The 26,762-nt window shown below is 39.0% G+C and overlaps 1 protein-coding gene across 3 annotated transcripts in view; it reads left to right on the top strand.

Annotated features, from left to right (window-relative positions):
* The first annotated feature begins 5,476 nt into the window (after window positions 1–5,476).
* Window positions 5,477–26,762, top strand: part of SNX9 (sorting nexin 9) — a 42,481-nt gene continuing 21,195 nt past the window's right edge. For 2 of the 3 annotated variants that reach the window (XM_009319121.1, XM_009319119.1), the window contains exons 1-8: window positions 5,482–5,564; window positions 7,333–7,407; window positions 8,579–8,701; window positions 21,239–21,422; window positions 22,191–22,344; window positions 23,801–23,885; window positions 24,706–24,831; window positions 25,123–25,240. In XM_009319121.1, coding sequence (XP_009317396.1) covers window positions 5,487–5,564; window positions 7,333–7,407; window positions 8,579–8,701; window positions 21,239–21,422; window positions 22,191–22,344; window positions 23,801–23,885; window positions 24,706–24,831; window positions 25,123–25,240 — 943 coding nt within the window. In that variant the 5' untranslated portion in view covers window positions 5,482–5,486. Of the gene's footprint in view, window positions 5,565–7,332; window positions 7,408–8,578; window positions 8,702–21,238; window positions 21,423–22,190; window positions 22,345–23,800; window positions 23,886–24,705; window positions 24,832–25,122; window positions 25,241–26,762 lie in introns of all 3 variants that reach the window. The other variant, XM_009319120.1, reaches the window with a different exon arrangement.

Genomic DNA, 26,762 nt, shown 5'->3' with positions numbered 1-26,762 from the left:
TGTGTCCAATTTTTGAGTGGCTTCTCCGATTTTAGTGCTATAAAGCATACTTTCATTGTAACACAGCAGTTCTGCATCAGGAAGTCCAGCATTACAAAAACATTTTGCTTCAGAAGTGTGAACTTAAACAAAAACCAGTAATCACTATGTGGGTTGTTAATCATTCTTATCAACAGAGGTTTAGACAGGGTAGCTGTTATAAAAGCTGCTGTGAGCACAACTAATGTGCATTAGCTGTTAGTCTGTATGCTCATGGCTAGTGAGGAATGCACAATGTTTTTTGTTGTCCTGCTTCTCCATGAAAGAGCTAGCCTGCCGCAGGTGAACTGTAATGCGGGCAAGCATGTGCCTGTGCACATCAGGATTGTCAGACTTGGGGGTAAGTTGCTTTTACATCTGAGCCTAGTGTCTCTTGAGTGAAACAGCTTAGAAAAGGTGGAAAGATTTTTCTTATGAGAAATAGGTGCTTCTGTTGCTTAAAAAACTCTTTCAAGATTCTGGGGGAAATACAGAAGAGCCAGTCCATCAGGATGTCTGCAGAGAGCTTGGATACTCTTCTAGTAACTTAGTGTAGTGATAATGTAATCCTTCATTGGAATTTTACTTAATGACTTTTACTAGCCAACTTCCTTCCCACTTAATTTATGCGAAGAGTCTTGACACACTGACAGTTATAGTTTCATAGTCTTGTGTCTGCTTGCAGAAATAAGTTGGTGAATGCTCTTGGTTATTTTTTTTTCTTGGTTTTTAATAATTTGGGAAGAGGAGGCAGGTACTCAACTCAGACAGAAGTAAGTAATGGAGAAAGGCTAAGTCTGCTCCAGGTCTGCAGAGGAATAATACTTTCGCTAATCTAGGTACTGCTTTTCAATGCAAAGAATCTTTTGTATTCTGATACGCTTAGGTACTATTACTGTTATCATTCTAAAAAGATAGTAATAGTGATTGATGGCAATGCTTACGATTTCTAGAAGTTACAGAGGCTTCACTCTGTAATAAATCAGTAAATCTGTAAACTGGGAAACCGCAGTCCAGATGTGTTAACTCTACCGCAAGTAGAACCAGCTCCTAAGGATGCTGATGTAACATGGAGAATTACTTCTTTCCTATTTTCTTCTCTGTATTACAATCTGAATATCTATATCTGTACTGCTGAAAAGCTCCTTTTCATTTAATAAGGAGGAATTCTCACTGGTTTCCCCCTGTCCTCAATTTGGAGAGAAAACTGCCAGCTGCCTCTCGTTCCAGAGAAACTGCAATATATGCCAGAGCTGCAGAGACGCTGGGGATCGGAGAGCCCTTTCCTCCTTGGCATGCGTTGTGCCAGGGTTCTGCTTAATCCATGCTGGCCTCTTCTCGCATGAGGGAGCACGAGATGAATGTCAGGATGTGTTACAAACTCCCAGTGGAGGTGCAGGAAGCTCCACTGCCACCTGAGTGAAGGGAGGCAGTAGGTGTACAGTACAGTGTCCAGGTCTGCTTTCTGGTCAATTAAATCTGTTTAAACTTTTTGGGTTAGCAGTCCTTTTTCTCAAAGGATCTGACAAAACAACTTCAGAATCCAGAACCAGTTGTATCTTGTGGAGGGGAAATAAGTGCAGCCAGTAAAAGAAACTGATTTTCTTATAGCTAATAGATTGATTAGCAATTCTTGTTTTGTGGATTTGCAGTATTCTGTAAAAGAAGTTGCCTTTGTGGCATTCATCCTGTGATCTTTGGAATTTGTCAGAGATTCCAATTTTATAAATATTCAAAATGTCCATAAGCTTAGACCTAATAGTCAATGCATGTATTGCAGTGCCCAGGAGCTAAAATCCTTTTCTGGCGAAATACTTTCTTCCCTCCACGCCCACATGCTATTTTGCACAAGTGGCAAAGGTCTAACTCTAAGCCATAACTGCTACTTGGATGTAATATTTGTGTCCAGTAAGTAGGAAGAAGTTTATTGCAAAACCAAACCATTTCCCTTTTTATAGTATTTTGGAACTGATTGTCAAAAATTTAAATAGGGATGGAGATGATGCCTATACCCAAGGAAAGGCTAGAGGGAGGGTTTTTCATTGTTAACAACACAGTTATTGAACCAAGGGAAAACATTTAGTCACTTAGTTTCACTTACTTTGGAATTGATTGAGTTTATACTCTTTTTTCCCATTAAATCTCAAGAGTCAGCGGGTAGCGTTAAAGCTTACTTGCCAGGAGTTCTTAGGGGCTTAATTCCCAAACTAGGCAAATTAGTCCAGAAATGCAAGTGAAACAGAGTACCAGCAAAAAAATCTGGGGAATGTATTTGAGACATCAATATATGGATTAGGTTACAGATTTACTTCAAATGCTTAATGCTCTGTAAGAATCCATTTCTGTAGTATTGTGAATCTTTTTTTTCTTTTCAATTTCTGAAACTGTGGTAAGGCAAAAATTGTTGGGTTTGTTTGTTTTTTTCCTCCCACTTTTTTTTTTAACAACTTCTGAAACAGGAATCCAGAGCAGGTGAATGGATAGATTTGGCACAATGACTTTTTAAAATTCTATGTATCTCTCTTAGTTTTTCCTTCCCTACAAGCTGAATACTTCCAGATTTTTCTGAGTAACTTTATTTCCCTGCTACATCTGGAGAACTAGTATTTGCATCTGATCTCTTATTAGACACAAATATATCTTACCTTTCCAGTCTGGTCATCACTGTGGGATGTTTTGCCAGTTTTCCTGAAGGCTAGTAAAATCTGCCTTCGTCCTGCTGCACTCTCGTGAATAAAAGCAAGAACCTAATACTGTGGTGTACTACTTGAAGAAGGCTAAGAAGGCTCCCTGGTTAAGAAAGCTGTTTTCCCCGTGGCTCAGACGCCTAGCATCTGAGCTTTGTTAAATCCACTTGCAGGAACTGGGTAAGTATTGGTAACCTGCTGTAAGAAGGACATGTTCAACACCTTCACCTACTACTGCTGAGGGGAGAGGCCTGGAGGGTGGCACTTTTTACACCCCTACTTAAAATGGTCTTGTATTTCAAAAGGTGTGTTTCTTCTCTTCAGTTTACTTTTTAAGGAAAGTAAGGTAGCTTATTCTTACATTTACGTGGAGGCCTGATTGTCTGGAAGGAAAGCAGTCTGTTATTATTGAAAACAGTTTTCTTCTATTCATCTTTGTTTTGCACGGCATAATCTGAAAGTGCTGAAAGCCTCTGTTCTAAGGGAAAAGCTTTCATGCAAGGAAGCATTCAGTGTGCTTTGGAGCATGTGCTTTTTCCAATGTTGTGCTTCTCTACTGGAGAAGACCAAGTGTCTGATTTGTTGTGCACGTGATTCAGGATTAGCTTTGTCAGCTGAACTACAACATATGTGTGTTTTCTCTGCGCTGTTTTTATTTACACTGAAGTAAAGTATCTCTTGACCAGCCAGAAGTATTTCCACGTGATACTTACGAAATTAAAATGTGGGGGAGGGAAGTTGTGTTTTTTCTGGTTTTGTGTCAGAAGAAGGAACATTTAGGTGGGGATCATAACAACCTGCAATTTTGAGACAGGCAAGGCTTGATGGTGAACGTCTGTTTTCTGGTGGCTTTTTTCCTATCACATAACTTGCTCTCAACAGAAATCATGATTTTACTGTCATCTTTATGGCAGAAACAGTTTCTTTCTTTCTTTTCCTCCCCCCCCCAACCTCCAAGTACAAAAAGGACTTCATTGCTGTACACAGTGTCTGATGTTATTAGTAACACCATTATAAAATTGTTTTTCTTGGATTTAGTTTTTTTAATCTGCAGGAACAAAGCCCACTTCTGTATGAGCTGAGGTAACTAAAGCATATGTCTTGATGGTGAGGATGAGACAATAGTCTTGTCTCTTTCAAGATGCGCTAGGGAAACTTGTGTTTCCTGAAATAAACTTTCTGCTGCTCTTATCCTGTACAAGCTGGAGAAATAAGGGCTATGATGTAATCTATACTGAGTATTGATTTTGTTTAATTATTTTTTAAAATTCTTTTAGTAGGTGTATCATGATAGGGAGATGTTTCTCTTCCTAGTTGTCCCTTCTGTGGATTTCGGGCCTGTAAATCAATGACTACATTATCACTTTTAGAGGCCTTCATATTACAACCACAAATCTCCATGACTTTGCTTTTAGGAATTACTTTTTTCCACCTCCCACCCCCCCCTTTGGAATTGAGTTTATAGCTTGTTGTTTTAGTTGTTCAAGAAATGCTTTTTGTTGTAACTGTTAGTACTGTCTGTTAAAATCTGTACTTTCTCTGTTTGACTTTCCTGACCTGTAGCCTAGCTTTGCTGCTCATTGATGCTTCAGCATTGGCATCAATCAGATAAAATAATGTATTAATTACTTCTGGAGCACCTGGTAATAAAGACTTGAGGTGTAAATAATAAGGCTTTTTTCTTTTGTAAGTTCTACTAGTGTGATGAGTTTTATTTCAGGGGAAAAGAAACTTAGATAAAGGGTTTATTGCTGTCTTGTTCGGTCAGGTTTAAAGTTTATCTAATATGCCACTTTAACTGGGAAGCTAAAACTTTGATCCTAGATCTTCCTTTAAGACTCAAGGGGAAAATATATGTGTTTTCTCCTGCAGCCATTTCAACAGTTTGAGAAAATAAATATAGTCACTTTGTAATTCCTGAGAGCTTTCTCTACTTTTAGATTGGAAAGGAATTTAATAAAAGACAATGAAAAGATGTTTGGGAATATAATCTTAGACCATGTCACAATTCTTTGTATAGAGAAGCAGAACTGTTCCTTAAATGTCAAACAACTTTGTCAGTGTTTCAAACATAACATTTCTTTATGTAGTGTAGTAGCAGAGTCAGTACACAGCAAAGCCTTTGTGTGTCTAAACACTTAAAAATTAGGTTGTTTTTGTTTTTACTTCCCCCCCTTGTGCCAATATGTAACAGGCCTACTCTCACTGTTTGTGCATTTGCATAGTTCCTCCTCTATACAAAGAGAGTCTCAAAACATTATTTTACACATTACTTTTTATGTACAGTAGTGGTTACTTATATCTGCAGTAACTTGTTTTTCTGAATTCCTTGCTCTATGGAACAGTTCCCTTTACCCGAATTGGAGTTGGAATATGTCTTGTAGAGAGAGAAAAAAAAAAAAAAAAGAAAAAAAAAATTACTTGGCTTGTTTGCTAAAGTTAGAAGCCTTTCCTTCTTCCCCTGGAAAAAGTTGTACCAATAGTTCTGGACGTGGCAGAGAACAGCCAGTCTTAAACTGTGAATCCTCCTGGAAAATGATGATGATCTCTAACAAGCTCCACAGGAGTCTCATCTTGTAAAGTTTGCGTTAGTGTTCAGTTTGGAGGTCAAATTTAGAAAATGTTGGCTTCCTACATGCTGAGTTGCTCTTTGTACATCCAGCCTTTTGCCACCTAGTATTTCTGCTACTTAAGAATGAGTTCTGCTGATACTTCCTTCATGAAATATGAATAAGCTGGAAGGCTCACTGGTATATTCTCTTTCACATACAGGCTCGTGTTATGTATGATTTTGCTGCTGAGCCTGGAAACAACGAGCTGACTGTCAGTGAAGGGGAGATCATCGTAATTACCAACCCGGTAAGAAAACCGAGATGGAATCAAGACTTCAGTGCACTGTCCTGGCCTACTTTGAGCAGGTGGAGGAAAAAAGGTGCTAGGTGACATCTGAAAGCCCTGGCTACCCTCCCCTGAAGAAGTAGCAAATAAACTAAATACAAAGAATTTTCTAATAATTTTGTGGAAACAAATGCAATGAGCGGTTTTGGAGTACAGGGGCCCACTCAGCTTGTGCCTACATGCTTAGGAATCTGCTCAGCTTTGTTCCCCTCTAAATAGGGCTGAGTGCCAAGGCAGAGGAAGGAGCTAATTATGGTGATACTCTTTACATCTGAATGTGTTGTCTCTTTTGTGTGCCTAATGTTCCACATTTTGTGTGTATGTAATCTTTCAGGTGCTTGCCACTTGCATTTAAATCTGACATGCCAACTCCCTTCTCCATTTTGAGTTTTTTAATCAATGACTTCAGCATTCCAAGTTTGTTCAAAGAACTTGCCACAAAATTTGTTACTAAATTTGTGTGTCCTTTCATAATTAAAGCAATACGGACAAGGTACAGGGAAGGAGTGGTGAAAATACTATGGTAATAATATCAAGGAGTTCTTATATTAATAGTACTTATGAGCACTGACATTTGATTTGCGTGTACAGTTTGAATTTCAGTGTGCTTTTATTGTCCTGTATAATTCTTACCCTTGGTAACAAGGTAGGAGTTAGTTGATTCTGCTTTTGATTTTTGTGTAGTGATATGGCTCAGTGATTAGACTTTCCTTTTAAAATACATATGAACAAAACCTGCCTCATCTTGATGCCAGGTTTTATTTATCTGGTTGTATAGGAAACATATAGGAACAAGGACTTCTTACTATATGCAGGATACATAGAACTTCCAAGTGAAAGAACAAAATGGTGAATAAACAAATACATCCATTAAAAAGCAAATTAAGAAAACCTGCATTTCAATAATTGCTGTTTAGCATATGTGATTCCAATTTTCAGCTGTGAATTAGCTTGACATGTATCTATGTGTTCAAGGAACAGCTTGATTTAAAACAGAACTGGCTTACTGCAGATAATGTTGTCCTGGAATTGACTTTGCTTAACTGCAAAGGTTTCTTAGTGTATGTAGAATACGTGTGTTAAAAAACCAAACAATAACAGGATGCCCCACTGAGATCAGAGCTGAACTGTGTTAGTTCTTTCCAAACTAATAGCATGAGATCTGCCTCTGAAATTAAATGTAAACTAGAAGGAGTGTCTCCAGATCTTGCATGGCATGTGCCTCTCTTAACCTTGAGATTATCCCTAATATTCTTGTGGGTTATAGCTCCCACTCATCACACACCTCTGCACCTTCAGTAAGTGAAGCAGAGATTTGACAGGTATTACCAATAGCTTAATTCCTTGAGTCTTGTTTCTTTATAATCTGTTGAATAAAATTAATGCTTTGGAGATAGCATACCAATAGCTGTGTTTTGATGCAGTCTGTGTCCAGACAATTGACTGTGGCTTCATAAATGATCAAAAGTGCTGAAAATCAACCTTTTTCCCCTCATGCTTGTTAAATTTGAAGTCCACAATCGCTGTGTGAAACAAGCACAGTCTGCGTTCTGTTTAAATGAGTATCTGCTGCTTCAGCAGATTTAAGTGAGTTTGTTCACGGTCACACAGTCATAACTGTATTTCGAACATTGCATTTGGAAGCAAGACAGTGCTTCCTCCTGAGCTGTTTAAAGCGTGCTGCGAGATCCATCTAGCAAAACTATTTCTATATTATTACTTCTTTTAGGATGTCGGTGGAGGCTGGTTAGAAGGAAAAAACAGCCAAGGCGAGAGGGGACTTGTTCCAACAGATTATGTTGAGGTAAGTGACTACTATCACTGCTCTGCACTAAGAAAGCAGAACTACTGAAAAGGCCATCCTCTGTTTCACTGATCAGACTGTAATGCTCAAACATAAAACTTCCAGTGTTAAAGCTTGGAATATATAATCTTATTGTAGCAACTGTAGCTGGCTCTGGAGACCAGTGCAAACATGCCATGCAAAGCTACTGTGCTTCTTAGTTGTTTCCCAAGAAATGCAACAGGAGGTTGTCTATAGTAAATACTAGTGATCTGCAGAACATGAGCTATTTTGGGTCTGCTTCTGGTTTTGGGAGTCTCATGATCCAATAATTGTTTTGTTTTCCTGTCTGAAGATACATATATGGAAGTGAAATGAGTAATGCAAGTTTACTCTGGTGTTGCTGTGGCTGAATCTCTGGAATGGAACCCCATTTCTGGGGCTCAGGATATGGGATCCCAAATCCAGGGACTACTCAGCTCATCTTCTTCCTCAGGGCCTTTGCTGCCTCTTCAGTGTGTGTTGATCTGCTGTTTGTTTAAAGACTGGTGGTATGGGGGTGGGGATGGAATGAATGGGGGTCTCAATGCAAAGACTGGAATCCAGTTCACTCTTGGAGGGCCCAGTGTCTGTATGTCTGCAGGTTGTCAGTTAGGTGAAGACTCTAGCTGTAATTCCTGCAGCCTCCTCTTAAGGCGTGTGCCTTCCTTCACCAGGGCTGTGTTTAATTAAAAAAAAAAAAGAAAAGAAAGGGGGGGAGGTGAGGGGAGGATGCTTGTTCACATAACCTTGTCTTTTGTCTTCGGTTGGCTAGCTCATGGTCTAGTAGCTTCTGGCTCTCCACACTTGCTGTCCCAAACTGATCCTCCGAGTATTGAGATCCCAGTCCCCAAGCAGTAATGTTAACAACCTTGTTAATCCCCGATGAATTTATAGCGAGGTGTCCACTGCCACAACAGTCTTGCGTGTTATGCTGTGATAATGCAAACCAGTTCCTTCTGTTGTGAAAGTAAATCCTCCAGATTCTCACATCAACTTCTTGTAAAAGGTACTATTCAGTTTGCATTCAAAAAGGGTATATGCAACTATCTTAACATCTAGTGACATGAATGTTAGGGTGATTATATATGATAAACAGCACAATTCGATTAATGGAAGCATGAAAAATCTTTTGCAACTTTTTCCATTTCAGATTATAACCGAAGGTGCAAAAGATGGAATTAGCTGCGGTAACTCATTAGCTGACCAAGCCTTTTTTGATTCCCTTTCTTCAAATACAGCTCAGACCAACTCTGCTGCAAAAAGCAGTAATCAGGTATGTCTCCAGGTTTTTCAGGCACAGTGGGCATGGCGGGTTCTGTTGACATAACTGCTTGCACTCTTCAGTTGTGCTGTACCATATTTGTGAACCCTCATAAAAGTACCAATTAAAGTAACTGTGTTTTCGTTAGGGAACGCTTTTCTTGAATATTAATGATATGGGTACCTGTTCAGCTACTGTCCCTGCTGGAAAAATTAGTATTCTAACACTTTCAAAAATAGAGCATTTTTATTCTTTCCAGCCTGCAGTCATATAAATCTGACTACCTCGATCTCTGTTTGTACCTCAGTTCTGTATAAATGCACTCTTAGCAAATTTACTTTATTTTCAAGTTACTTGTGTTAGTATGCTAACCTTTTTAAGGAACTATAACTTACTTCTTTCTTTAAAATGTCTACTACAATTGGGTGGTCTGTGTATCATCAGCCAGAGTGAATGGATATTTATCTTTTTCACAATTTGAGTAAGAGTTGTTTCTTTGATTAAAAAAGAAGCAGTATATTCATGCATTGTCCTAGTCAGTTGGAGAAGAGGCCGCCTTTGGTTTTGCTGGAAGAATGTTGTTTGTTTTTTTTTTTTTCTTTTTTTCCGTCCTTTTATTCATTGCTTTTTGCCCAGCATGTCAGTTCATTAAGCAGCAAGTATTTAGTCTCAGGTTAGATATCTGAAGACATACATTATCTTAAACACAAGCTGTTTGTTATGGTCTACAGACTGCTGCATGTCCCACGTGTAGGAACAGTTAAACATTTCAAAGTCCACAGGTCAACAGAAGAACAAAATCTGCTTTTCCCAACAGCGGCATTCAAAGGTCTCATGTGTTGGAAAGTAAATGCTTTACTCATTGTAGCAGCTGGGGACACACACTTGGTTTGTGGATCAGTTAAATATCAGTTATTAGTTTTCTTAATTGTAACATGCGACACAGGACTTGGACATGGTGAGATCTCTTGAAAACTGTACATGGGACACTTTTGTATAACAGCGAATGTAACAGTTTATTGACTGTATAGTGTTTGATTTGTGCCTCCTTGTATTCAGCTGGACAATGCCAGTATTGTGATTCTGTGATCACGTGTATAGTGAGAACTCCAGACCTCACTGTGACTATTTCACTATTTATCACTAATTTTTTTTATTGATGCCCAGTTAATATTTAGATTAAACACAGAACTCTTGAAATGCCTCATTAACTTCTCATGTCAGACTGAGCCGAAAGCATTGATTATAGGTTCATTTTCCCTCAGTAAAACTTAACAGAAATGTTGAAGGTAAAGTGGGAACCTCATTTCTTCTGCTCTGTCTGTTATCCTTGCTCCAGTTTTTCTTTCTATAGAGTTTCTAGCCAAACTTTACTTCTGAGTAAGCTTGAAATATTTGTAGCAGCTACTTCTGTCAAATCCAAATACTGTTTCTCTTCTGAAGAAAAAGAAACATATCACTTAATTTGACCTAGGAAGAATTGCTTACGAACAAAACGAATATACAGTATTTTGAATGGTGGTAGAGGCATCTATCAGAGGTTGATCTGTGCTTAACACAAGGTACTTGTGCCTGTAGAAGGGAAGAAAAAAGGCCTTGCCTATATAGGAGGAAAGGTTAAAATAAAGAAATCTATTATATCCTAAATAATAGAGAATTACTGTGGCAATCTAGTTTTGGAAGTTGCATTTCTAGAGGAGGGAAAACCTTGAAAATGTCGTCACTTGACAATACAGTTTACACAGGATCAGCAATATAGTGGCCCTGTAATCCATACAAATTGCAGCTTCTCCATAACAAATTATGGAAAGGAGTAACTTCAGGCAAACAGCTTATCTCATATATTTCAGTGCCTTATTCCTCTAAGTGTCCTATTCCTCTCCATTATCCTTCAAATGCTGTGTGAGACAGTTTGGTACCCTGGTTCTCCTTAGTGTATTATAGTAAAACTCTACTGCTAACATTAATAGGAGAGAGAGGGAGAAGAGGAGACTATGCACTTGGATACAGCCAAGGCCATGCAAGATGCGGGGGAAGCAAATTCACTCAGGCTAGTATGTTCGGGTCTTTTGTTTTCCTGTTTTTTCATAGCAGGAACCATACTGTTTTGCATGGTCAGGATTTTACGTCATAAGTTATTTCCATTTTCTCAAGTTTTTTTTTCTTTAACTGACTTCAGTAACTGCAGTTTAGTTATATGTATTTTCTAGAAAAATAGCAGATGAAGGCTGATTTCTTCAGCTTCTGACATACATCTGGTAGTTTGTTCCAGTGGCTTATTGCTAATAGGAATTTAATTTGTATACTAAGCAGTCTGGCTTCCACTTTCGGCTGTTAGGCCTTTCTCACATATCAGAGAGCTCTCTAGTGCATGGTATTTTCTCCCTGCAAAAATTCTATGGCTAACTGTCCTCTTGATTAAGAAATTCTATCTGTTTGTTCTATCTGTCTGGTGTAAGACACTTTCCTGCCCTCAAAAAAACCCCCATAGCTTTCTTCTGCAGTCTTTTTGATCTTGTGACTTGCCTGTAAAATGTGTGCATTGCTCCTGTGTACATCGCATGGTGTCAAACAGGTTTGATGTTGCTGTTCTGGTGTAGAAAAGCCTGATATAGCAAAAGATTGCATTGATTCCGGTAATATTGCATCAGGAGGTTATACTGAGTTGCTCATCCCCTGCATACTGGCTTCTTTTTTAGAACCACTGCTTATAAGAATATGTTCTTCTACTTTGTGGGTATGACTCTTCTTCCTGGATGTATTACTCTGCAGTTGGTTACGATAACAGTTACATTGTTTAACATGAGTTTGCTCAGGCACTTTGGATTGATCTGTGTTCAGATGCACAGTTGCAAGCAATTGACTTACTCTTTTCGAGTGCCTTAATGAGTGACTAGGTCAATATACAAAGCACTTCATCTTAAATGAAACTTGTGTGTTCAGGCTATAGAGAGCAAAGAAAAATGGCGAATTAGGTGTCAACGTAAAGAGAATCGGTGCTGGAGGTGGCATGGTAGTGGGAACTAAAATGTTCATAGATGTAGTCTGGTGGACTGAATAAGAAAGAAATAGCAGTGTTCCTAAATGCTGACATTTTATGCTATCATATTTCACAGTAGCATGGGGGGGACACAAGTTTATTACAAGAAGACTTTATAAAAGCACTTCTAAATAAACAGGATGTTTTGGGATTTTTCTTACTACTACTGTATTGAAGAAATTATTTTCTGTAAACATTAAGTCACTTTAACATACACATACACATAATTACACAAGATTCCCACCCCCCAATTTCAGTAAGTCAAAAGATGTTTTAATTCTTGGAATTCCTTCCATTCTTCTAACAGTAAGTAAAAAAAAAAAAAACAGGTTGTCGCATAGTCTTTCAGTACCAAGCCTTACTAAAAATAATAGATCTGGCTGACTTGCAGTGTGTGAGTGTGAGGGGTTTTTTTTGGTTTTCTTTTTAAGAGACTGGTTAAACCACAGTGGTTTAACCCCGGCCGGCAGCTCAGCCCCACCCAGCTGCTCACTCACTCCCCCCCAGTGGGATGGAGGAGACAATCAGAAGGGTCAAAGTGTGGGAACTCGTGGGTTGGGATAAAGACAGTTTAACAGGTAAAACAAAAGCTGTACATGCAAGCAAAGCAAAATAAGGAATTCATTCACTACTTCCCATCAACAGGCTGGTCTTCAGCTGTCCCCAGGAAAGTAGGGCTCCATCATGCTTAATGGTTACTTGGGAAGACAAACACCATGACTCCAAACATCTCCCCTTACTCCTTCTTTCCTGTAGCGCTTATTGCTGAGCATGACGTCATATGGTGTGGAATATCCCTTTGGTCCGTTGGGGTCAGCTGTCCCGGCTGTGTCCCCTCCCAACTTCCTGTGCACCCCCAGCCTACTTGCTGGTGGGGCAGAGTGAGAAACAGAAGGCCTTGACACTGTGCAAGCACTGTTCAGCAATAACTAAAACATCCCTGTGTTATCAACACTGTTTTGGTCACAGATCCAAAACATAGCACCAGACCAGCTACTGTGAAGAAAATTAACTCTATCCTAGCCAAAACCGGTACAACCAGTTATATTTGAATGCAAACTTTGTCTCTAATTCTTTTTTTCTGTTTTGGTTTTATTTTTGAAGTTCAGAACTGGTTAGCCTCTCAGTTTAGAGGCTATCTCAGATGGCAATGTGCTTCTGACAGGGCTTTAAAAAAAATCCAACAAACTTATTTTTTGGCTTTATACATTATATTTTTTCTGGCATATCTTCATATGCCCTGATAGGTCTGGGGGGATGACCGCTTTTCTTGACTAGCGATGCTGCATGTAATACAGAGCCCTAAATCATTACAGTTTTCCTAGATCAGAACTAGTTGGTGGGTTTGGTTTTTTTGGGTTGGGTTTTTTTTGGTGATCAAGACTAGTGCTTCTCAAGTCACAGATGTACTTGCATTTATTTTGCACGTGTTCCAGGTTCAGAAACTGCTGTTTTAACAGTGATGATCTCTTTCTCCGTTCTGAACCACAACTTGTGGTGGTTTTTCATTTATCTAACTTAAAATGCTTTAAAAGTTGTGAACAAACATCAGCTTTCTGTTTTAATAATAGTATTTATCGGAGTTATTTAGATTTCATCTAAATTAAATCTAAATTACAACTATATTGGCCCAAACCAGTTCTCTTTATTAAGAAGCTAAACCTTTTTTATCTGTACAGTAGTCTCAGTGGTCTGTAAACAAACTGTATGTACAATTAACCATAATGTAGTCCAGCTATTTACAGCCTGTGTAACATGCATGTTTGAACACAGGATAGAAATGCTATAAATTTCAGTGTACTATATATTTTAGTCTGTATGGTTTCTCCTCCCTTCCCTCTAGAGCTTAAAGTCTAGTCTTACCCCCCCCCTTTCTGGAGAATAGAAAACTAGTATTAAAAATTTATAAATGAAATTGAAGTGGAGCACTGCCTGTCTGTTTCAGGGTAGATCACCAGCTATGTTGACGTAAGAGCTGTAGCTGTGGCTTCACAGTATTTAAGATATAAAAATAGTTCTTGTAGCTAACCATAAGTTGCATTTGTAGAGGAGTTTGTTCCCTTTTCTTGACGCTGATTCTCTAATCGCTGCCAAGTCTACTTCTGTATGAAGATGACTGTACAGCTCTTCTTAGTTCTGTATAAAATAAGTATCCTGAGAGTTCGCATTTTTGTGAATTGCAGACTTGTCAGTTAATTCCAGTGTGACCTCAGTGAATCCACATTTCATGTCTTCAGTTACGTTGTGGGCAGAGCAGCAAGGGCCCATGAGTAGATAGAGGAGGCAACTAACAGAAACCTCTCATGTTTGTACTTTGTTATCCAGTGATAAGTGTGAAATCACTCAGGATAGTTTCTCTCTCAGTAGAAGAAAGATAAGCTGCTACACAGTTGTTGAAGGATATGAAAACAAATGGACTGTCTTATGTGTAGAAAACCGTTTCCCTTCAGAAAACAGTGGGACTTTGTATAGGCAGGATGAATAAATAGTAGTGAAAACACCTAGTTTGGTGTGCAGGAGCTGAGGCAACTCAGGCAACTTAAGTTACCTGGTGTGTAGACGTGTTGAACGTGCATAAGGAGGACACTAAAGAAGCTATTCCCAGAGCTTTACTTACATCTTTTCAACTTAGTGCTGGAAAGGCAAATTGTCATTGTTAAATTTGCATACCCCCCCCCCCAACTGCTATGAGCAGCAATAAATGCTAAGATTGAAGAAAATAAATATAGTGCTCTTATTAGGAGTGCGCTATTCTGCTTCTGTGGAAATTTTGACATGTATGTTATTGCATTCCTGTAACAGCATTTCCATTCTCTGACGTTGCTGTGTGTGCAGTAAAGTAGAAGTATTGTCATGGGAAATGTGACTCACTCATGTTTGGTTGAGGCCAGTTTGTCCTGTTAAACCAGTATGCTAAATTACCTTATAAAGTACACAGGTAGGTTCACCTTGGAAGTTACAATTACAATTGTTTATGGATTTTGGAAATTATTGCTTCCTTGACTAATAAACCCTAACTCTGCATAAATGTATATGTTTGTAAGATTAAGTGTAAAGCTGCCTCTATGTGTGCATAAGTCATGTCTAGAAGCTCATAGTGTGAAAGATACCAGTTTTGCTTGTATTTCTTTTTAGGTGGGTTAGAACTGTTCAGAAGAAAAAAAAAAAAAATACCCAGAGCATTTTATGCTGGTTTGGCTTTCATGATTAGTAACTTCTAGTTCCTGTTACAGATAATGACACTATAACATCTTCCATTGCTACGTGTAATTTGAAAGCAACTCTTTTTTTCCCCTCATCTCAATCACAATATTGCATTCAGACCGATAACAGGAATTTGTGACCAATTCTTGTTTAACCAAAGTACCAGACAGCAACTCCCATACAGTCCTGGAAACAGTGGCTTTCTTGCTTTGAAATGAATCACATTCACATAGTGAAAAATAACTGTCCAATGTATGATAGTGTTTGTACCAATTCCAATTATGGAGCTGTCTTGAGCTCTTTTTCGTGGGTGTCCCAATGCAATGCAAAGGCTCGGGCAGCAAGTTGTTAAACTGCAGTACTGTGATCACTCCTCACCTATGGTCTGTACCCATACCCTCTATTGAAAGAGTCAGTTTTCCACAATTTGCAGTGTTTGCATGCTCTTTTTCTTGTAGCTTTGTTTTCATTTTTCTTCTTGTTTTGTGAGGTAGCCTTGTAGGTCTCGTATTGTCATTGACTATATGAAGAATTATTTAACTTGCTAATGGTGACAATCTTGTCAGCTCTCCTGTGAGTGTTTTCTACTTGCTTGCACAGTTACAGTGGCAGTGGCATGCATGTGTTGCACGATACCCTTCGCCACAGCATGGGGCTTATTGCAGTATATAGTTTCCTTTCTGGTTTTTTTGTTTGTTTATCATTCACTGAGCATTTATTCCACCTTAAGGTGGAATCACTGGCATTTGTCATTGAAAGTGGTAAGCTGAAAAGCCTTATGCAGTAATATTCAACTCCTCCTCCAGAAAAAAAAGGCAACAAGGGAAACCCTGTCGCCTGTTCCCAAACAAAAATAGAGTGCTCTTCCTAAAAAGGAAGGATAAAGCCTTGTTTAATCTTTGTAGCCTGATCCTGGGATGTCTAGAGAACAGTAGAGAGGAACAGGGAGTCTTTCTTCTGTTTCTGGCATTGCTGTGACTGCTGCTTGGAAAACTGTCTGAAATTTCTCTTCTGTGTTTCAAGAAGAAACCATTAGGGATTGAAATCAGCTCAAGAGGAAACAAGGATATAAAGAGGTGACTTGATTGCTATTTACATGTGCAGGTGTGGGTAACAAACAGAAGCCTGAGAGTGCTCAATTGAATAAATGTCTATAGGATTTTTAGTGGCTGAAAGTTGAAACTAAGCAAACTTTAATTTAAAAAAAAAAATTTCCCTTAAGCAGTGAAGGTGACAATAGATGTGGTTTTTCCCTCCCCTCGTCCCATCACTGAGTATTCTTTGCTTGTCTAAATTATGTATCTTTCTAAAAGACCATTCTGTACTTCAAACGCAGCTTTTTTTTGAGCTGAATCAGGAGTTAATAGATGGAAATCCTGTGCCTGCACTGTGCAGAAGCAATACAGCCTCTAGTCCACTTTGGCTGTGAATAACCTCACAGGTAAGGAAATGGGATTGGAAGTGGGAAAAGAACAAAAACCTAACTGTTCTGCTCTTCATGGTAGTAACTCAGTTCTTCCAATGGTGGTTTGTTTTTTTTCCTGCCGAAAGCAAGGAGCATCTGGTGGGTGTACCTTGGCTGTATGTGGTTTGTGAGCAGGCAAAGTCCAGCTCCTTTCCAGGGACTACTTTGTGAAGGGGGCAGTGGGGCTGGGAGTGGAGGTGCTGAATGATGGTTTTCTCTGGAAGGAAGCAAGATGACAGGAGCAGCTGAGGAACAAATGGGTTCCTTGGACAGCATTGCTACTGCCTCCTTGTCAGCTGCTTCTGGAGGTCCTCTCTCCTGTTGCTTTCATGTATTTATCCACAGGAGCATTCTAGTATGTGAGTCCTTAAGGCTGGTTATCCCTTAAAGTCTAGCCCATCTCACTCTTGCTTTTCCTAGAGGATTTCTTTAAGGAAAAAACATGTTTAAGTTGTACAAATAGAAAAGAGAGCCTTCCTTCAGGAGTGAAAGGAGTGCCCAGGACCACAACGGTAAGGTAATGATTTACCAGGAAGAAAGCTTGGGTATAAAATATCATGGGCATGGCAGCTACTTCAGTATCTGCTAATGTGCACACTTGCTCTATGGTAAATACAGCACAGTGAATGCAGTTCTGTGATGGCTGCAGAGGAGGCTTTTAGTCCTTCACACTTCTTCCTGAGGAAAAAAGCTTGATTTTTACGGTGACTGTCTATATTCACTTACTTTTTTGTATGTATCTATTCAGAGGCTGTTATCCAAAGAACTTGAGTTTAGTGTAATGTCTGAGTATGCCTAAGGTTTTGTTTCCGTACAGATAACTAAGGCAGCTATAAAACTGGAGAGGTATATTCATTCCTGTGAGCTATTCAGCTGAGCCACCATGACTTCACTAGAATTTTCTGCCATTCCTCTGTTCTGTCTGTCTTTTCTCAACCCCTCTTCAAGAGCGTAACATTTCTCATTGCAGCTTTGGCTGTCCTGGACTTCCCTTGATCTGATCAGATTTACTTTCTCTACTCATTGCTTCAGCATGGCTTCTGTCTCTCAGAGTAGATTTCAAGGTGTATTTTTTGTGGTTGGAGGTCTTCATTTTTGATGGCACGGTTACCTAGATCTTTTTAGGTACTCAACTTAGTTTTAGCATCTGAATATCATGTTTGGTTTGGCTTTTGTCCCTCAGGAGTAGAATGGATCTATTCGTCCATCAGGAACATCCATTAATATGAGGAAGGAATCTGCCAGGAACAACTTAGTTGGCCAAGAGGTCAAAAAAAGATTTTTTTTTTTTTTTTTTTTTAGCCAGGGCAGAGAGACGCCTCAGTGACTTATCTTAGCTTTACTGTCTGTAACTTTAGATTCTCTGGAAAATAGCAAAGATGTCACTTCTTCCTATTTAATTCATGATTTGTTTGTTGAAGATACTGACATTCCACCCCCAAGCTGAGTATTTCCCTGTTGCTGTGGAATTTTTTCTCATTCAACTATAATTAGATCTTTAAAAACATACTAGACTTCTCCCCCTCTCCCCCAGCCCCCCACCAGTAACTATCTGTTTCTGTAGTGAGTTTGAATCTGCCCTTAATGGAAGACTCTTAAAATATTTAGTAATGTGTTCCCTCTGTTGTCTGTTCCCCAAATAGCCTTTTTGTCTTTTCTCCTAGAGAAGTCCGTAATAGTCTACAAAAGGCAAAATCGGCTGCCTTTAAGGAGTTTATCCTTGAATTTAATCTCAGTGTACTTGTTTGATCTTACCTTGAGGAGCAAAGAGATGCAGTGTTTCATTTGAAGGTTGATTAGTTTCTTAATTATGTGTGGTATGGCATTTCTTTCTGTGCGTTTGCATTTGAGATTGCTTGCGTGCTTGGGTGTTAGGTGTGCTGTATCAAGTTATATTGCCTAAATAACAGCTTCTTGCAAGGACTCTTCATCTTTTCTGTACTGACTAAAGAGAGATCAGGGGATTATCAATTTCAGTTATGGAGATCTAAAGGTGTGAGAACATGTAATTTAATCACTTAAAAAATACTTGCTGGCTTAATTAGGGTTTACTCAACCAGAGCTAAGCCACACAAATGGCTTCTCATATGGAATTTGTCAGCTGCTGAGATCCACAGAACTGCTGACTGGGGCTGAGATGCCCTTTTAATAAATGCTGTCTTTACTTGGTCTTCCACGGTGCTATGGGACCTTGAGGATCGCAGGTCTGATTCCTGAACCCTTCTCCACATTTACTGATTTTTGGCTACTACTTAGAAGTGTCCACAGTGTGTGTGTGTATGTGTATGTAGGCAAACATTTGAAGAAAGATGAAAGGAGACCTGTAAATGCTCTTTGAGAGGTGTTGTCTATATATACATTCCTAACTGATCTCTTACCCTCTTCCCCAGTGCCTCAGAAAGAAATGTGGACACTTTGGCTGAAAGAAGCTCAGTGGGAATAGCATATCCCACCCCTTTTACAGCCTGTGGGCGATAAACCTAGGGGCGAGAGCTTACCCCAGAGCTTTCTTGGACACTTCAGAAGTAAAATTTTCTGATTTGAATAGTGTTTCCATATAGGTACATAGAGATAAAGCATCTGAGAGGGCAGTTTAAGTAATCCATTTCCCCTTGCTGTACAGCATTTAGTGTATATCAGCAACTGTCTGCAAGTTTGGTGGTGATCGCTCTTGACGGTCATTCTTTAGTAGCGTACCCAGTGTTAATATTATTGCCTCCCCCTTGTTTTGCAGCAATTTTAAGGTTTCTTTTCCACCCACTCACGTACCAGATTTCACATGAACTACAGAGAAGAGGAAAACTTTACTCAGCCTTTTGGCAATCATCCCACTTCTGGGCTTTCATTTGCCAGTGATCAGCACAACATATATTGCAGAAGTATATGCAAATGAATATTATGCAAACTATTTTTTTTCTAGGTGCTCTAAGTTATGTTAGGAGCAGGCACGCTTTCCCATGTGGTTGGGCCCCAGTGTATGTGTTTTCCTTTAGCAAAGATGATAAACTCTGACTGATGGCATGTATGGTTTTTTCTCTCTACATCAACTTGTATCAGGTGAACATCGTAGGAGGAGCAGGCTGGTACCTCATAAGCTACCAGCAACTTCTTTTGTAATTGCTGAGAGTAGCACTGTGTATCATCTATCCAAGAATTAGGTAGACCTCAATGATATCGCTCGCTTAGGGAGTAGTGTTCTTGCATCGGTTTCATCCTCAAAAAAAATTCGCCAAACTATCAATGTAGAAGCTGTCCACATAATCTCTCTCACTCCATCAATTCCTAGAGACCCACTGCTCTAGTGAGTCTTCTGAATGGTGATTTCCCCCTAGCTTGGGGGCTCCGTTTAATTTCCAGATCCTGGGGATTCTGTACCTAAAGAACAGGTGTTACATGATATCAATAGTATAGGTCCAAAGCATTTTCAAGTCTTAAAGCTTTGATAGCGTCTGTGAAATCTGACTGTCAGATGACTCTATTTTAGGAAAAACTAAAGCAAGAGCTCTCATTCCTAAGTAGTATCTCAAAGCTGAAATGCGAGGAGAGAATTTTAGTGAAGAAAAATGGAATGTGGAGTAGCTGTACCTTTTTTTGTGTATGAAACAAACGTATTCAACAGTTTTGCAGAGAATAATTTGGCTTTTAGTGGGAGTTTTATTGAATTTCCTGTACTGGCAAATGCTCTAAGTTTTCATGTAAATGTTACAATCTAATAGCAATTAATTTATATTAGGCTTCCCTTCTTTGATATGCTGCTTCATTATAAAAATAATGCACTCGTTTCTGTAGGTTTTGAGACTTCCTTTTATGAAACTCAGTTTCTCCCTCTACTGAACAAGACAAGCTTTGTAGGCTTTGTTTGCTTTCCTTCCCCTTCTCCTCCTCCTTCCTCCTACACTTCGGGTGCGTGGGTTTTGATTTGTGTGGGGTTTTTTTTCTTTCTTCCCGCTAGTCTCTGCACTAAGTGTCTGGAGTAGACTGCACTTAACTAGTCAATGCTTTTTCAAAGTGTAGTCTTAAAATGAAGGAGCTGAGCGGGATGCTAAGCTATTAATCCAACTTACTGACAGATTAACTTGACAAATTGATGCAGTAGTTAGAGACATGTCTGCTCTACACTCTTTTACTGAGGTTTCCACCTCCACAACAGCATCAGCAGAAGGGTATGTGTGATTACCTTCACCAGAAGCTTAGGCTGAGAGAGTAGGTCTGCAGGGAGATGCCAGACTGTTCCCTGGCAGATGTTTGTTTCCTTCCCTCATCTTTGCTGTGAATGAGTTAAGCTCTGACAGGGAAGCTGAGCAGGTTGCTGGCCCTAACTGTCACATCAATAGTGATGGTGTGGGTGGACAATTTATGATTTGCTTTTAGTAAAGCCACTAATCTGAGTTTGATAAAATAAGCATTTGAAAAAACCTAATCCTTGACTTCTGAGTTTCTGTTTTAAATGTGCTAATTAGTCCATGGCTTTATGTAATTAATAGTTCACATGCACCATACTTATGGTGTTGGTGTAAAATAATTACCCTGGGTAAGAGTGATTCCTAACACTGTTGGAACAAATAATTTAATTTCCCTTAGGAGATGTAACACTCTTATTAGTATGTGTTGGTGTCACATTGCTGGAAAGCTGATCAGTTCTTCCAGGTGCTTACTGCATTTAAGAGCTGTGTAGCTGGGAATGTAAGATTTGGCAGCTGCTCCTAAATCGAACGAGTTAAGTGCTGAATGCAAACTCATAGCCTGTCAGCAGGAGATCAAAGACTTCAAGAAGAAAGTACGTGGTTGTTGCTCACTTCTTCAGCTATTTTTTCTTTATTTTTGTCTTTATACAATGTAGGCAAACAATGCCAGTGATCCTTGGTCCAGCTGGAACGTTGGGAAGTCTGGGAACTGGGATAATGGAAATGCTGTTGACAGCTGGGCAACGAAACCTGAAAGTGCAGCTGGCCAGAGGAACAGTGCTTCAAATAACTGGGAGACAGCAGCAGCATTTGGTCATCCACAGGCATATCAAGGACCAGGTGTGCTAATAATGCTCTCATTTTTTAATGCATTAGAGTAGGTGGACAGTAGAGGTAAGAATTGCTTAATCTTTTATAACTATAGAACATGGCTTATTTAAAAAAACAAAACAGAACCAGCTTCCTAGTAGCACATTGCCACATGGGTAAACTGGATGCTAAAATAGTAGGTTTTTTAAGGTAAAATAAAAAAAAAAAATCTGATCCACAGTAACAGACACCTCAGACTTGTATGGAAATCTAGCAAGCCAAAGTCTGGTGCACACATGATCTATTCTCAGGCATGTTGTTCAGCTTACGTAACTGGAACTTAAACACCCTTGAATTTGTGCCCTCAGGCTTGTGAAGTAGTAGTCTCTTAAATCCTTAATTTTAGGAAGCAGCTAGCCTTTCAGAAGGCTTCTCTACCTTTTTGTAGTAAATGCCTAAATTAAGAGGAGAACTCATAACCAAGGAATGCTAATGTGGAGTCTATGAATATGGAACACTATTTAATTCATCTTAACACATCAGCATCTCTTCTTTCCTTTTTCTTTTTTTTCCTTCCTTCCTTCTCCCTCAATGGATTTCTAGTGTAGCATTTTGCAGGTTGTATTTGGTGGGGATGGTGGTAATTGAGGAGGAATCATAAAATAGAAGGCTGCACTAGCTCTTAATATATTTACCTTGTTGATTATTTGCGTATGAGTGCTGAGGTAGCTGCTTCTGCTTTTAAAGAGAAAATACTTAACTTTCTCTTTTCTCTACCCCCGTACCCCCATACTTCAGCAGCTGCTGATGACGATGATTGGGATGATGACTGGGATGACCCAAAATCAACTTCACCGTCTTATCTTGGTTACAAGGAGACTGAGGCATCAGAAGCTGGGGGGGTCCAGCGTGGAAATTCTCGTGCAGCTGCTATGAAGTTACCACTTAACAAGTAATGGAAAATGCGGGGCAAATGTGTATATATTGAAGAGAATTGGAATTTGTCAAGATGTGTAAATATGTGACCATTCAACCTTCTTGAAATATGCAATGTAAATATCACAGTTTTGGGGTGAAAGTGGAGATGGATTTGTAGCTCAGCATTCTCCCTGTGTAATCAGAGAACACAGATCCATGAAAGCCTGAAAGTACATGACAAAGGTGTATAATTTTTGGAGGTGTTACACAGGCAAATGACACTTTTGCAAGGTCTGAACTTCTGGACCTACTGGTCTTTAAAATTTAACTCTTTAACACTATGTGTGCTTAGTGAAAATGAAAGGTGATTGATGGCTTGTCCATACAGCAAGACTGATCAGACATGCTGCCCCAGAGTTTGTGAGCAATTTGAGTTGCTATGAGTGGGGGAAAAGTTGAGCTCTCCTGTGTCTGTCCATCACCCAGGTTGATTCTTGAGCTACAGAAAGCTCGATTTTTAGATAAAAATCTTACAATAGCATGAAGCTTTGTCAGAGTTACACTAGCATTATCTCATGTTACAACTTAATGTTTGTTTATTCTAAAACTACTGTTACTCTGAGAAGCTACTGGGTGGTAATCTTTAAGTGGATGAAAGCAGAGTGGAAAAGGATTGTAGAATAATGGTCTCCTTGGGTAGGTAACTAAAACTAACAACTAGTCATGCAGAGACAGTTGATTTCGTTCATCAGTGGAGGTTTTGTTCAGTTTTGCAACAGTACCTTTGCATCATTGTGGCATCTACTTTTTGCAAACCCACTTAGTATAATCAGCATAAACGTGTTATTTAAGAGCATTATTTGTCTGTGAAGTAAGTCCTACTTTACTCCTCGTGTTTCTGCAAGCGGGCAGTAAGTTGGCAATACTTGAAGGGCTAAGTATCTTCCTAATTAGAAAGAGAACCACCATTTGCTTTTTGTAAGACTTTTTACACAGATTTTAAGGACATTACATTGTGATTTTTTTGGTGTGGTTTTCTTTCTAATTGGTGGATAAATTATTTAACGTAACTCATGTTTAGAAGCACTTGATAAATCTGCAGTTTGTCGTTCTTTCAGATGATCGAATTCTCATTATCCAAAATGGCAGCATGGTGTGCATGAGAGTGTGTGTGTGTGCACGTTTCCAGAGAGGGTGGACTGCAGCGGAGTGGCAGATGATACTTTGTGCCCTCCTATTACCTTTGCTCTCATGGGCTGCAGAGTACAAATAGCTACTTTGCCTTGGAATTTGTGTATTACACAAATAAAAGCTGGAGGTCAGTAGCTAAAACTTTTCTGCTTTTTCAGGGCAAATTGTTGATTAAGTAATCCACATCAATTTCTTTCTACACTTGAGAAGTACTAAAGGTTTTTTCCTATAGTGGCAGGTAATTCTGCATACGTCAAGGGAAGGAAAATAAGGAATAAACTTATCACTTTGTTTGTTAGATTTCCCGGATTTGCAAAACCTGGGATGGAACAGTATCTGTTGGCAAAGCAGCTAGCAAAACCCAAAGAGAAAATTCCCATAATTGTAAGTTGGATGTGTGTGTAGCTTTTGTGTGTGGGTGGTGTGGTTTGTTTGGGGGTTGCATTTTTTTGTTTTGGGTTTTTTTGTGGTTTTTTTTATCTTCCCCACCTTTCCCTTTTTCCCCCAACCTAACTTTTAGCCTCAGGGTTGCTATATGTATTTGGGTCAGAAGAAACTGATACTGAACATACAATTAGAAATAGAACTGTCATAATAAAACTGTGTACCATTTAAGTATTTTAAAGTTGTTGTAGACTATGTTTCAGAGTCGTGTATCATTGAGGGATTTTTCAGAGTCAAGTCTTAACTCCTCCTTTCTTCTAAGTGTGCTGATTTTTTTTTTTAGTACTTTTTTTTTTCTCATGCTGGATTTACATTACCTGTGATCATGAAAATAAGCCTTTTTGGGATTGGGAGGCAGAGCAAATGCATTACACTGTCTATTAGTTATCTAGATAGTTATCTAATACACAGGAGCTACATTCATAAGGTTTGCAATATTCAGTCACGATGGTAAGGTCATCTTCTGATCTGAAAAACAAACTCTTCAAGATATATGCTGTTATAGTGAAATGTGGTTGAAGTAGCAATTCCTAGAATTCACTGCTCCTTTGCTATTTGGGAAAAATTGTAAAATACAGAATAAGATAAACACAACTATGGTCAATTATCTCTGGTTGCAAGGAACCCCTCTATTTCCTGACTGTCAAGCTCTCGCTGAAATCAATGGAAACTTTCAAGTGAAGAAAGAAAGTATTTGTTTCTTTGTTTGCAGCTGGTACAACATGATGTCTTTAAAGATAATATTTGCAATTTCTTACAGATTGGTGATTATGGCCCAATGTGGGTTTATCCTACCTCTACATTTGACTGTGTGGTGGCAGATCCCAAAAAAGGTTCTAAAATGTATGGTCTGAAGAGCTACATTGAATATCAGCTGACCTGCACTGTAAGTGTATCTGAAACGGGATCTTCTCCCGCAAATATGGGTAATTTGTACAGATAAATAATGCAGTTTGTGTGACTTGGTAACAGGGTTGTGAGAGTAAGTGGTAGTTGTCACACTTTTTTCTCCAAAGTTACTTTGTTCTAGCATTTCAAGTTCTTCTGCAATTACAGATTCAAGGCTCTAAATCATAAATTTTATTTACATTCCACATATTTACTATTCTGGTCACGCTTGTTTCATGTCACTATCTGTAGATGCCTGTCAAAATTCAGAGTTGTGTTTCTCTTACAGAACACTAATCGGTCTGTCAACCACAGATACAAGCACTTTGACTGGTTGTATGAGCGTCTCCTGGTTAAATTTGGATTAGCCATTCCAATCCCATCTCTTCCAGACAAGCAAGTAACAGGTAATTATTCCCAGTTGTGAATTCATGGGATGGGGAATAAGGAGATCACTTTTTTACAAGGTTCAGTTATTTCTGAACCTTGTAATTATTAATGTTTTTCCCATTACTTTTGAAGAAGGTATCAAAAAAACATCAACCTTTCACCATTCAAAACTTATGATGAGTTGTGATGGCCTATCGATAATAAAATATCAGCACTAAGAGCATCATTTCAGAACTCAGGTTTACTTATCTAGTCCAGTGATTAAAAAAAAAAAACCTGAAAACAAACAAAACCCCTAGTTACTACAGAAAAGAGTATTTGTTATTGGAGAGAAGAGATAACTACTTATGTTCCATATTTGCTGATTGTCTGGAGAAGTGATTTTTGATGGGGTTTGGTGGGTGGGTGGAGGATTGTTGTTTTTTCTTCTGCATTTGATTGTAAATGTGTTATGTTGTAGGAGCTTTGAAGCAAAGCTCCCGCAGGAAAGGGAGCACCCCCTGACAAACTGGGTTTTTTTGCTCACAAGTAAAACGTTGCAGCTGTTTCTTCTGTTGCTCAATTTCACACTTGATTTAGAAAACATCTTTCATTTGTATAACATTCTGCTCTGGTTTGATGTCAGTTCAGCTTGACCAAACTCTCTGCAGCTTATAAAAGTGGGATTGGACCCTTTAAATGCTTGTGAGTTCAGTCATTGCAATTGAATATGGCAATGCCTGGGCGTTTTCAGTAGTCTCTGGCTTCCTTCCTACAAGGGTGTGCTAGAGTGCATGTGAAGAATGGACACCTCCTATAGGAGGAAAATGCATTACTTTTGCCTATTTCCACTTGTGTGTTTTCTGGTAAGATTTTCATACAGCCTTTAAGACAACCAGCCAAAAACAAATATACAAAAGCCGGCATGTCGCCAACCATGTGGCTGTGGGCATCACTGAAAATGCAGCAGCTCTGCTGTGTTTGAAGAAAGCTAAGCATTGATGCAGATGCTGGGAAAATTGCCGAGGAAACTGAAAAGTGAGGAAGCAACTTCCTCCCCTCCCCTTAGTCTCATGTTTAGAATTCAATGGTATTTTTGCTTAAACATGTGCATGTGGACTAAAAGGAAACCAGAAGACCTGATGGGATCTCTACATTTTATTGTAACTGTATTTTAAAAGACTCAAGAGTTTGGCATCACAGTTAAACCTTGCCTGTGGATTTCAGCCTTCCGGAGTCTGTGGGAGAGGACAATTTGTCTCATGCAAAAAAAAAAAAAAAAAAAAAAAAAAAAGCATGCCCCCCTTACCCCCATCTTTTTTTTTTTTTTGAAACATTATGGGAAACTGAAAAAATGGTGTTTATTTTTCATTGTGTTTAGGAGGCTTCTTTCTGAAGACTCTTCTGAAGAAAAGTATTTCTGTCCATTAGTCTTGGCAAAGCAAGACTCCTTACAAATAGACTGACTTTGCTCAGGATCATGATTTTGCTGGTGATGATATGCCTAATGACCAGCACATAACTTCCAAACGTTACTGTTCCTGTTGCCTTGCATTCCTT

Source organism: Pygoscelis adeliae, unplaced genomic scaffold (genome assembly GCF_000699105.1).
Source record: "Pygoscelis adeliae isolate BGI_AS28 unplaced genomic scaffold, ASM69910v1 Scaffold172, whole genome shotgun sequence".
Classification (NCBI taxonomy): Eukaryota; Metazoa; Chordata; class Aves; order Sphenisciformes; family Spheniscidae; genus Pygoscelis; species Pygoscelis adeliae.
The sequence above is the reverse complement of the archived record's forward strand: the minus strand, read 5'-3'. Positions and strand labels throughout refer to the sequence as shown.